Raw genomic sequence first — 12,665 nt, 5'->3', positions numbered from 1 at the left:
AAAATGAAACAAAAACTAAATATTATGTATGATTTTAAAAATATTGAAGGTTTATGTGTTAAAATTTATAAAAACTGATAGTTTAGGTACTAAATACTTAATTTACCTTAATTAATAAAGCGCAAGACTAGGCATGCCACGCAATTCCAACACGTGCATATGAAAACATGACTTTTTTATTTCCTATAGAAAACCATTTTCGTTTTCCTCTGTTTTTGTTCTTCGTTTACATCTGTTTGTTTCTCAGGAAACTCTATTTATAAGACGATCGATTATCGTTTAACCGAACCTTCTTCCTCAAATTTTTATAAAAATCTCATACCTTTGCTAAAACGTAAGGCCCCCTGGTTTCATTTTCCTGGGTTCTTCCCGTTTATTCCTTCAAGTGATCGATCATCATATTATTTTGCTGGTCGTTTGTTTCTTGGATACCCATTTGGCTCTAGATATTAGATTGATTTCGTTCTTAGGATTTTAAGAAAATAAAACTATTAAAATTTGATGAATTTGGTTGTATGTTTTCCCTTTAATGCTTAATTTCCTCTGTCCTTGTATTTGGTTTCAATGCATTAAGAAACAACCATTGGGAAGGTGGTTTCATTTCAGATTTCTCTTTATAAAAGGATCAGAGAGATTACTATTTTTTGGTCTTCCAATGCATATCTGTGAAGTAAGGGTTAATGCTTAAATTGTTTCAAGTGAAATATTGTACGAGTTAAGCCATTTTTATCACTTTTATGCTAATAATCCGTATTTTTTATGTTAATTATAATTCATTTTTGGATTGTATATTGTTTATGAATCAATGCTAGAAGAATAGTAAAGGTATTGATGCTTGAGATGGATCTAATCTGCTTTATGTTTTTTAACCGTTTGGGTTGGTCTTAAGCAGCAGGCAGTCTTTTGAAATTTTTGACTTTCCTTTATTTTGTCAGTGCTAAAGTTGTGAATTTTTGTGAACTATATATGCATCAGTGTTACTATCTATGGAATTATTAGGGGTTGAATTATAGGATTGAGTCTTCTATTAGACCATTTGATTTTGGCTTTTTTTCCCAGAAGGATATGAAAGGTCCTAAGATTGGATCTTAGCATCTAGCTAGTGCGTGTGTCATATGCTCATATTACGGTGAGCAATCGTGCGGCCTTAGGCTATGTTCGTAGGGATTGCTCATTGAAGATACGAGCATGTGACGTGCATGAACAGGCTTGCTTAAATTTCTCAACCTTCCAACTTTGGTTCAGGGTCAAATGTCAATCAAAGTAGCTAAAGTGCTATGAAGTTGTTGTTCTAATTAGGAACATTCAGTAACAACTTTAGATTCTTTTGGTTTTATATATCATGAAATGAGAACTTGCATATTTTAATGGTAATCTAGGTGGGGATTTTCTTGTTAAGAGAGCGTGCTAAGACAAATTCATCTTTTGGGAATTGAGATTAGTTTGAAAGGTTTTCATAGACATTTCTTTCATTTGTTTATGTTCTTTATGAATTATACTATTACTTGGTCTTACCGACTTCCATTCGTTACTATTAAATGTTTGCATGGGCATTGAACTTTAGTGCTTGCTCCTGAAGTTATTGCCTCATTCAAAGTAAAGGTCTTCATGTCATGGCAATCTTTGAGCTTTTATATTGATTTAAGGATGTTTTGGATTACTTATTTCTGAAATAGTAGGAGGATTAAGAATAAGTGAATTAAATGAGTCATATTCTAGAGGTTGAGATCCTGCATTATTTAGAAATGGCCAAATCAACAGATGCATCGAGCAATAAAAATATCTGGACCGTTTCTTTCTCTATTTCTGTTTAAGGCATTAGCGGGTCTTTCTAAGCATTGCTAATAAAGTGAAGGAATCAATGTACTTTTGTTGATTTATGGAATCCTTCAGTTATGTAGAATACTTCAAACATCCAAACTGACTATCCTACATTCAACCACTAAGGAAAGTTATCTTTGATATGTAGTCTGCACTAACAATGAATTGATCTATTTGGTTGATTTTAATTCTATAAATATTTACATTCCCTTTTATGCACATCAACATATTTTTTGGTTGCATTACATAAAATCTGAGGTTTATTACACAATTCAGTTTTTTTATTCATATCAAATGAGTTTGTCCTGAACAGTTTTACATATAGGAGATTCTTGGAAATATGAGTGTTAAAATGTGAAGTTCATTTCTTAAATTTTATTTTGGAAAAATGAAAAAAAAAATAATTGCACCGTCGTCATTTTGGCAGGTAATTTGGCATTTAATTATTGGATAAAATGTCTTCCCCAAGCAAGAGGCGGGAAATGGATGTAATGAAGTTGTAAGCTTTTCTTACATGTTTACATCTCTGTGTTCACTGTTCAGTGCTGTCTTTGGTTCAAATGATTTAATCTCCTTATCTTTTAATGTTTTTGAAGACAGTCTGCAATTGTTTTGCCTCAATGAAGTAATGGGGTTTTCTCAAGGTGTTTTTGTGCACCGTTCTTTAGAACTACGTTAGGAGGGGCTAGGGGTTAGTCTCGCTGAGGAAATAAACCAGTTAACTTAATCAAATAACCAGTGATTTGAGATGTTTCGAACCATATGGCTAACATGGTAGCATCATGATTAGATGTTTTAAGCGAAGATGGTAATAATACCAATTGAATTTTTGAAACATTTATTATCAGATGATGAGATTGATGGACTGTGTGTGAAATAGGTTAATAAATAGATTGTCATACTGCACAATGCTGAAATTGGTGTATATTCATTTTAACAGTCTTATGAATCATTCATTTTTTGGCTTTAAGTTGTGAGCATGAGAGGGCTGTAACCTAATCAGGGTTGTTAATCTTAATGGACATTATTCATTAGTACACATGTTATTCTACTGTATCACGGTCATCAATGAACAGAGAGATCTGTTTCTGTTTCTACTTTACTTGTATGATGTTACAAATTTTCCCTCTTCAATTTGTGAAAGCTTTATTGAATGTGGCAATTGTTTCTGAAATTTTGGACTTTTAGTCCGAGATGCTAATGAGTTTTCTATCTCTTTTCCATTTCTCACCTAATTTTATCCAGGATGATGAGCGACTATAATGTGGAAACAATAAATGAAGGACTCAACGAATTCAATGTCGAATTTCATGGTCCCAAAGAAAGTATGATTATACTAATCTGTTCAATATAGGTTCTACAGTTATGTATCTGATATGACCCATCTTGACAGTATTTGTACGTTCATGTAATTACTACCTGGCAGCACTAGTCTTACAGTAGTCAGTTGACTTCTGTAGAGATTGTTCCATAGCATTATATATCCTTATCAATTTGGGAACAGATGGTTAAATTGATTAAATTGTTATGCAATAAGGGGCAAACCACTTTAGCACACCTATACACATCGTTCTCTCCCTCACTCTTTTCCTTCTACATGGAATGCATTTGATTTCGATTTTTTTTTTGCTTGCAGAGTTTTATTTGTTTTCTTTTATCGTCGGGTCTAACCTGTACCCATTGTTTCCTTCGGAAGCCATATTAGTTGGACTCGGGTCAAAGTGTCAGATATGGCATGTGCTGATGCAGATACATTCGGTTTTCGTGTATTTGGAGGGTCCTTGAAAGACCATATCCCCATATTCATGTCTAGATATGCATGTGTCATGGGTGTCAAACATGGATACTTTAAGAAAATGAGAAGTTTGAACACATTTTGGGGAAGTCCTTGATTCTTTCTTTAATATCCTTAACCTCTTCGACTTCAATGCTTATAGGTCTGTATGAAGGCAGAGTTTGGAAAATCCGGGTTGAGCTTCCAGATGCTTATCCATACAAGTCTCCTTCTATTAGATTCTTGAATAAGATATTTCACCCAAATGTTGATGAAACGTGAGCAATTTTTAATTTCTAACTTGATCTTATGGATTGCAATGTCATGCAAATGGTGATTAAACTACTTAAGATCCTCATGTATATTGATTTTTAATAGGCAATAATTCTGGTAAAGATTTGTATTTTTGATTTCTAAATGATAGTTGTTTTTCAATCGAATTTTTCTATGTTGGATTAATTTCAGGTCTGGTTCTGTATGCTTGGATGTTATTAACCAATCCTGGAGTCCAATGTTTGGTGAGCATCATTTGACTTCTATTGGTTACTAGTATGTGACATTCAGCATTATTCATCTTCTTGATTGATGAATCCCCTTGTGTGCGGTTTTCATCCTGTCGCAGATCTTTTAAACATTTTCGAAGTTTTTCTTCCGCAGCTCTTGCTTTATCCAAACCCTTCAGACCCCCTAAATGGGGACGCAGCATCATTGATGATGAAGGATCGAAAACAATATGATCAAAAAGTTAAAGGTAAAGATTTTAAAACTTCGTGATAGGTGGTAACTTTATGGTTATGCTTAGCATGAGACTTTTGTTCTGGGTAAGAAAGATAGGGCGGTTGCACAACGAATATTCATTTCTCTGGGCTGAGCGATGTTATCTTTTAACAGAATTCTGTGAGCGTTTTGCAAAGAAAGAAATATCACTAAAGCAACAGCTGATGAGGAGACCGATGATGATGAAAATGTAACAGATGAAGAAACCGGGTCCAGTGATGATGAAATTGCTGGGCATGCTGATCCATAAAATACCTTTGGAGGTCATGGTTTCTATGAATTAAAGTCTGGATGAAAGCCATTCATCGCTCTCCTCAGCATAGAAAATTAGAAGTGATAAATGAATTCTCATAATACCAGGGCCTGCCATTGATGCATTACAACACTTCTATTTATTCAACATAATATTTTTCTTTTTTTCCTTTTTGATAATTTGGGATGGGGTGCCACACTAAGTCTCTTGATGGAGTGGGGGTTAAAGGATGATGTCAACTTTAGTTATTTGATGTTCTGCATAGTTTGTATTGTATTTCCCAGTAGATCATGTACTAGAAGATATGAGAAATTCTCTTTTGAAATTTGGGCAATGCAACAGTTCCCACCTTGTTCTTTTCTGTTTGTCCTACCATCAATGTGTGATAAAGTATACCACTTTTTTCTATTCTTCCTAAACAAGCAGAACCAGATTACCCTGCTCATTTACCCTTTCCTTGTTCATCAAGAATAAACCATGTTTCGATCTCTATACTACCAGTTTTGTTCTTTTTCTTCTTCCATGTCCCGAGTTCGGAAGATTTGCAAGTGAAGCCATCACTTGTGGCATTCATGGACAAACTTGCAGATGGAAATGTAGAGAGATCAAAGTTGGGGTTGGAACATGAGTTGAAACCCCTGCAAAGACAAATGGATCGGTGTATCCTGTGAATCGCAGTCAAAATCCTTCAAGAAAGTTGTTCTTGATGAGTTCAATCTCCCTGGTGTTCTTCATATTGGTTCTGCCTGCAGGGCAAGTTCCCTTTCCGTGCTTGTCCTAAACCAGAACAGTTGTTGTATCGATATAGGAAGAGATGGGCAATTGCAAGCATTTGACACCTTTATTTAAGTGGTAACCAAATATCTGGTCACCTTCCTGAGTCTCTGAAACAGTTGACTAACTTAAAAAGATTCGATATAACCGACAATAACTTGTCTGGAGAGATTCCTGATATCTCTGGAATTTCTGGTTGTCCGGGTAGGTTTAGGGTGCCAAACTCAAGAACCATCATTCGATCTTCAATCCAACAATTTCAGCAATGGTGCCTATGGGAGCTTCAAAGCTGACATCTACGGTTCTGGGGTGATTCTGCTGAAACTTTTAACGGGGAAGCCGATCCAAGCTAATGGGATCGATTCGGCTCGAGGGGGGTACTCAGTTTTAACCAACTTATGCTCTCCCCTCTCGAGAATACAACTACAAGGCATACGAGTTTGTTGAGTTGTTCCGAAGATATTTAACGGCTGTCCTCTGCCTTGCTCAGGTTTCTTAATGCCACAATAAGAAAATCAAACGAAAAAAGGGAAATTTGCAAGAAACGGCAATTGCAAATCATTTTCTGCGTTGATTAAAACCTGTAGATGTTTGTCCACAAACAAAAGCACTTTTCCACCGCACTTTTCAGAAACAATGCTAAACTAAATCAGAAGTAAATGATGCCCTTATGTCAGTAAGACTACCTATGACAATGCATTTATCCTGATAAGTATCGAGTCAGCATCCGAAACTATTTAAATCAACCAACACCTCCCACCTATCAAACTGAACTGGTCACCTACAAGTTCATTGTGTTTCCATTTCTGTATTATAACTGTGCACGGCCATAAGCCCCCATGATTCTATTCTTTAACCCAAACCAGTCTAATCCAAAGCATAACCAAATACATCATTTTTCAAGCAAAACTTTCGAATGAAACTTCAATTTCTGGAGGAACAGGTTGAGATGATATAACTGTGTCGTTTGTTGGTGTTGTTGAGCTTGAAGCAGCAGCCAAACTTTTAAGTAACCTCAATACATCAATAGTATCATCGAGATAATAACTAGCTTTGCTTGGTTTCTGACCAACAGTGCAAGCAAAAATTTCCGTAGGAACAGGGAGAGATGATATTGATATACTTTCAAACATGTCTTCGTCCGATCTATCATCACCGATGCACAAGATAAAATCCGGAGGTTTCCCGTTACTTGTCATGGTGGAAAGAATTTTCTCTGTAACAAAGCCTTTAGTAACTCCCTGGCACATCAAACGGTTAATGTTAAGCCTAGGCATGAAAGAAAATTAGGGTCAATAACAAAGCACTTAAAATGTATGTATACCTGTGGCTTCACTTCAACTATTTGACGGCCCCTTTTAACCGCTACAGGCTCATTGGCAAGGACACTTTCAAGATGATCCAGTAGTTCCTTCGCTTGACAAGATCCAAAATCAGGGTCAGCATCCTGATGGTGCCATACTAAGGCACTCTCCTTGGATTCTATATATGAGCCATCAGTTGCCTCTGTATACGATTTCATTACTGGTTCAGCAATTCTTTTCCAACCGAAGTCCACAGCAACAGGAATGGTTTCCCACTCGGACGTCCTACTCCACCTACAAGGGGTTAAAAAAACATCAAGAAAAAGCCTGCACCATAATGTATCATACAACAGAATCTTTCATAGAGGATACACTGTCATTTAGATCTCTGCCTGCTGATCCACTAATGCAACAATCCATCCAACTATCAAAGCTCGATTTCAAATGTATAACTGAAATGTACCTTATGAAGTATCCATGCTCAGCTGCCATACCTATATTCTCACATTGAGCAAACCAGTCACTCAGGGAGTTTTGCCCCCTACCACTAACTATAAAGACAGTGTTCTTGGGGTCACAGCATAGATTGTTCAGGACCAATATAACTTCAGGACTGGGGGTTTTAGTAATTGAAGAATGGGGCACCACTGTCCCATCATAATCCAAAAATATGGCTCTTCTGCATGTCCTTCCATGAGCAGAGACGATGTGTTCTATGGAAAGCTGTCTAAAACTTGGAGAAAGGGACAATATCCTGAAACTCAGTCCAAAACCAATACCCCAGCAATTTTTGCTGTAATGCTCTCTGCATGCCCCCTCCAAATCTTGCATAAAACTCCGGGCCCAATAAGCAACATCATGAGAACTAACATAGCGATAGTGCTTCTCATGCCGCTGTTGTTTCTCAACATCAGGCATGGTGATGGCCATGTTTAATGCATCAGCTACAGCATCAATATCCCAAGGATTAACCCTGATTGCCCCACTTAAGGATGGTGAACAACCTATAAACTCTGATACAACAAGCGTGCTCATACGAGGAGATCCAGTGGCAATTTGCAAAGCTGCATCCATTATGGATGTCCCCTGTCTACAGACAATGTACTTGTATGGAACTAGGTTCATTCCATCCCTCACTGCATTTACAATACAACATTCTGCGAAAGCATAATAAGCGGTTTTCTCATAGAAAGGGACATGGCGATCAATCAGAACCACTGGTTCATATCCGGGGAAACCAAAAGCATCATTTGTCCTTTGAGTACTCTTGTATATTTCCCTTTTTGCTTCTTGAACATCTTTCCCAGTGCTTCTTGCAGGATTTAAAATTTGAACCAGGACTACTTTGCCTCGCAACCCTGTATGCTGTTGTAAGAGCTGTTCCATAGCTAATACCTTTAGGTTAATGCCTTTAAATATATCCATGTCATCAACACCAACGATAAGCTTTTTCCCCTCAAACTGCTGAAAAATTTCTTTGACCCTGGTAGAAGAAGATGGGTGATTCAGTGCAGATTGGAGTTGCCCCATGTGAATCCCAACAGGCAAAATTTTTATATAGACTGTGCGACCAAAATACTCAAGTCCAATGTGTCCTCTCTTGGATTCATAGTCAAGACCAAGCAATCTGCAGCAGCAAGAAAGAAAGTGGCGAGCATAATCAAATGTTTGAAAACCGATCAAGTCTGCATTAAGCAGTGCTTTTAAAATTTCATCCCTGACTGGCAGTGACTGGTATATTTCTGAGGAAGGGAATGGGCTGTGAAGGAAAAATCCAAGCTTAACTCGAGGGAGACGTTTCCTCAAAAATGTTGGAAGAACCATAAGGTGATAATCATGTACCCATACATAATCCACTTCTGGATTGATTACCTCCATGATCTTTTGTACAAATATCTTATTAGCAGAAAGATAAGCTTGCCAAAGCAACCTGTCAAAACGGTTACCATAGTCTGGGCACATGGGTAGCATATAATGGAAAAGGGACCACAAATAGTGCTTACAAAACCCATGGTAGAACTTTTTCTGAAGGTCAGGAGGAAGAAATGTGGGCACACAATTAAACTCCTCTAACAATCTCCCAGAAACTTCATCTTGTTCACTTGAATCTACATCAACCTTCAAGGACCCCACGTAGACAACATCAGTATCAGACAAGAAGCCATCCTTCATTTGTAAGAGAAGAGAATCCTCATCAAAGCTGAACGACCATCGACCAGATCTCATATCTTTTTGAGCTTGTAAAGGAAGAAAATTTGCCACAATAATTTTCTTTTCACGGCATTCAAAAGAGAGAGCATCAAAATCTCCATCATTTATTTTGCCACCCCCTATCTCAGAGACAGTTCCAGGAACAGTCATAACCCGAGGTATTCTTCTAGGAGATTGCGCCGAATTAAACATGTCGCCAGTTGCCAAGTCCAACAAGCTTTTGCAAGATCTTGATACCATATCTCCCTCAACACTCTTATTTCTCGCTGTTGATGACTAATGAACTGAAATCCTTCCTACGGAAGAGATTTTGAGAAGGATGTTGAATTATAAGGAACCAAATACCTGCTAGAAATTGGAAAAGAACATCCATCACTTTGTTGAATATAAGATTGCCTATTAAAAAAAAGAAACTACGAAAGTCCACAGAAGTATCGAAGATGCCATTCAAATCTTAGTCAAAAATCAAATATAAAAGTTTGTAAAACATATGATTAAGATGTTATACAAAATTTTAAAGTGTGCTATTAACTCATGTGGTTCTAGTTGTTGCACATCCTTTTATGTCATCAGAGCATTTTCCCTGCCTAACATCCTAATACCAAGAAGACCTATGATCAAACTAGTTGAAAATGAAATCAAAATAAGGGAGAAAGACCATAGATTCTCAGAAAATGGGGATTACTTCATGTATGGAAACCCTCAAAGTTCTTTTTCTTTTCTTTTTTTGGATGATTATTGGCATTATCACTAACTGCAAGTCAACTATAAATATCAAAATTCATTCTTTTATCTCGAAAAAGTATATATTTAACATTGCACATATGTCAAACTACTTCAAAAGAGGAAGAAAAAAAGGTACCATTAGGTGGTTTTATCCTAAATCTATTAAGTATTGGATTCTTATGAGCACTTTCATGATGCTTTACCATGGTATTAGAGCCCAAACTGTTTTATGTTGTTTCCTAAAGGAAACCTGATAAAAAAAATGTGAGATAACACAACTTAGTATTCCATATCAAGTGTAGCTCACAAGGCTCACACATGGACAACCTCATTGGGAGTCGTCAACCTCACTTGGGGTTAGGTAAGAACAACAACATAAGATAACCTGTGACTATTCTTATAAAAAAAAAAAAAAGATAACCTGTGACTATAATATCATTTTAAATCATTGAAACTTAAAACAAATTGTTATAGGCGGAGGAACTCAAGTTTAATATAAGACCACAGTTGCATAAATGGTATAGAGCCCAAAATATGTTACTTTGTTCTTCTACCTATCTATATATGAGGTTGGCGACCCTCAAGGAAGTTATCTACATATAGGCCCTGTTAGTTACATTTGAGGGAGAGTGTCGAGTGATGTTATCTCACATCAGTTAAGGACTAGGTTTCCTATGGTTTTATATTAAGTTGAGCCCTTTCATCTTTACCAATTGATTTGAGGTTGGATGTCTTAACATGTATCTATAAGTGAAAAACTGAAAAGTCTGAGAATGAAAAGAAAACAAACTAAACTCATCCAAATAAAAATTACACCATTATTTCACTAAAATAATCAGGATATGCATTTCCTAATGTCAATTAAGTTGCGGGGAAACAAAACAGGACAGAGAAAATAGTGATTTACATCATGTTGAAGGAAATTAACCATAGGAAAATAATACAAAGAGATTTCAAAAATATCTAATGGCTAATCATCACTCAAACAGAATGAAACTATCCCCTCAAAAATTCGACCACCAGTTCCAACTTAGACAACCGGTTTTAGTTTGAACCAATAAACGGGACATCTTACTCATACAAGAAGAAATACATGCATTCATGCTATGATATACTCATGAAAGAAGAGGAAAAGGATACCTAAAAAGAGAAGTAAAAAACAGACATGGAACATATTGAACGTAAGAGGGAAAATGCACACTAAAAAAAATCGACATACCTAGTTTTGTTCGCCGCCACGCTTTCAACAAAACCTGCCCATTGATGTATACCCTACATAGCCTTTTATATGCAAGTAGCATTCGCCTTGATTTGTTCAAATTAATTGTCCAGATAGACTCTATTAAGGAAATTTAATGTGACAAATCTTCTTTTAACCCATTGGGGAATCAAATTAATTTCCTTTTGAGTAAAGTACTAAAAACGTGTCCGTTTAACTTGTTTGATTCCCGCAAGATCATTAAGCCACTTAGCCGTTTTCCGAGTATGGACAAGATGATTAAATGATAAATGAACTAAACTCTCCAAACTTTACCATATCATTCACTTCATCTTTATCAAATATTATGATATCTTCTGCAAAGAAACTAAAACCTTCTTAGAAAAAAAAACACAATAATGAAAAATGAAAGAAGACAGTTTTTGGGGGGAAAAGTATTTTCCTTCTAATACAAGTTTCATGACATTGCCAGGAAAGCATTGACTCCTATTCATCAGCTGATCTATCAAATTATCATAGACAGAAGGCAAAAGACAGTAGAAAAGAAGAGCATATATGACTATTCATGGGGTCACCTCACTTTATCTTGTTCCTCAAGAAATTAACTGCAATGAAAACTGTTCTTGGTTTTCATGATATTTTACTTATTAGTAAACTTATCTTCATTGATTTTCTTTAATTGTATTAAAAACTGGATTTAATCAAAAAGACTAACACAATTGCCTATAAGGAAATTCTTTCTAGTGATCATCAATGATTTATCAAATTGAGAATCGAAGGCAAAAACGATAACTATGGACTCGATTATAAATAACTCAAAACTTATACTAGAGAAACAAGCAGAAACAGAAGGAATGAAAACTGCCAAACATCCAACTAAGCTCCCTAAACTTATGGAATTTTTTTCTAGTGATCATCAATGGTTTATTAAATTAAGAACCGAAGACAATAGCTATGGGATCGATCATAAATAGCTCAAAACTTATACTAGAGAAACAAGCAGAAACAGAAGGAATGAAATTTGCCTAGCATCCAACTAACCTCCCTGAACATATGGAAACATGTTCATCAGTGCAGATAATGGCTCCACTAAAATAGAAACGAAAGAAAACTCAAATACACAAGAAAGTTAAAAGTTTGCTCCTTACCATCAAGATCTTAGAGTTCCAATGTATACATAAAGATAGAAAGATACTACTAAAACACATTTTACTCAATACACATATGACTGTACAAAAAGATGGGAAAAAAGGCAGAGTGATAATGAATGTTACCCTTGCAGAATGTCCAGCCCTGATTAACAGTGATTTTATCAAACTCTTCAGTGGCAATGTAGAGCACTTCCCCTGCAATAAAGACGAATCCTTTTTTCTATGAGGGAAAACTAAAGGAAATATTCTAAACCATGCAAAACTAAAAAAAATCTCAGAACCCCATTTTCCCATTGCTTCCCTTGAAACTTTCCAAGCAACCAAACACAATGCAATGAAAAGAAAGGGAAGACAGTAAAAAGGAAAGAAGAGAAAAGAACCCATCTCGACAACAATGTGGATAGATCAGATAAAACTTACATAATAAAAGAAGTTGATAACACATGAAAGAGTTTTGAAGGAGAATTAGGCTCAAAACTGGTGAGATCTGTGAAAGAATTTTGAAGAGTTGAAAATCGAGTGAAACCCCAACAAGAAAATAGAAGGAATAATTGATTTGAAGGGTTTCGGTTTGGTGATGGTTCCATTCAACAATGGAAGCTGAAAAAATGTACACAAGTCAAAAGAAAAACAAAGATTTAGAAAGAAAGCATAT

At 36.0% G+C, this 12,665-nt stretch overlaps 2 protein-coding genes across 2 annotated transcripts; one reads left to right on the top strand and one right to left on the bottom strand.

Annotated features, from left to right (window-relative positions):
• Window positions 1–2,248: 2,248 nt before the first annotated feature.
• On the top strand, window positions 2,249–4,726 carry LOC120167034 (ubiquitin-conjugating enzyme E2 4-like). Its single transcript, XM_039176163.1, has 6 exons — window positions 2,249–2,320; window positions 3,067–3,146; window positions 3,759–3,873; window positions 4,061–4,113; window positions 4,218–4,346; window positions 4,487–4,726. The coding sequence occupies exons 1-6, from the start codon at window positions 2,277–2,279 to the stop codon at window positions 4,564–4,566; spliced, it is 501 nt and encodes a 166-aa protein (XP_039032094.1). The 5' UTR covers window positions 2,249–2,276; the 3' UTR covers window positions 4,567–4,726.
• A 1,572-nt stretch (window positions 4,727–6,298) lies between these two features.
• On the bottom strand, window positions 6,299–11,180 carry LOC120167028 (probable alpha,alpha-trehalose-phosphate synthase [UDP-forming] 9). Its single transcript, XM_039176159.1, has 4 exons — window positions 10,860–11,180; window positions 7,167–9,210; window positions 6,724–6,997; window positions 6,299–6,640 (listed from the first exon to the last, which is right to left on the bottom strand). Exons 2-4 carry the CDS (start codon window positions 9,152–9,154, stop codon window positions 6,299–6,301), a joined length of 2,604 nt encoding a protein of 867 aa, XP_039032090.1. The 5' UTR covers window positions 9,155–9,210; window positions 10,860–11,180.
• Between the last annotated feature and the right edge of the window lie 1,485 nt (window positions 11,181–12,665).

This window comes from Hibiscus syriacus, unplaced genomic scaffold (genome assembly GCF_006381635.1).
Source record: "Hibiscus syriacus cultivar Baekdansim isolate YM2019G1 unplaced genomic scaffold, ASM638163v2 tig00111659_pilon, whole genome shotgun sequence".
NCBI classification, from domain to species: Eukaryota; Viridiplantae; Streptophyta; class Magnoliopsida; order Malvales; family Malvaceae; genus Hibiscus; species Hibiscus syriacus.
This window is presented reverse-complemented; position numbering and strand designations above follow the sequence as displayed.

What these genes read in the sequence shown, in the direction of transcription:
- LOC120167034 (XM_039176163.1), top strand. Translation starts at nt 2,277, where the DNA reads ATGTCTTCCCCAAGCAAGAGGCGGGAAATGGATGTAATGAAGTT. An exon ending in GAAATGGATGTAATGAAGTT is followed by an intron (nt 2,321 to 3,066) that starts GTAAGCTTTTCT and finishes AATTTTATCCAG; the next exon opens with GATGATGAGCGACTATAATG. An exon ending in ATATGATCAAAAAGTTAAAG is followed by an intron (nt 4,347 to 4,486) that starts GTAAAGATTTTA and finishes ATCTTTTAACAG; the next exon opens with AATTCTGTGAGCGTTTTGCA.
- LOC120167028 (XM_039176159.1), bottom strand. Translation starts at nt 9,154, where the DNA reads ATGGTATCAAGATCTTGCAAAAGCTTGTTGGACTTGGCAACTGGCGAC. An exon ending in GAGCATGGATACTTCATAAG is followed by an intron (nt 6,998 to 7,166) that starts GTACATTTCAGT and finishes AACCCCTTGTAG; the next exon opens with GTGGAGTAGGACGTCCGAGT. An exon ending in TAGTTGAAGTGAAGCCACAG is followed by an intron (nt 6,641 to 6,723) that starts GTATACATACAT and finishes TTGATGTGCCAG; the next exon opens with GGAGTTACTAAAGGCTTTGT.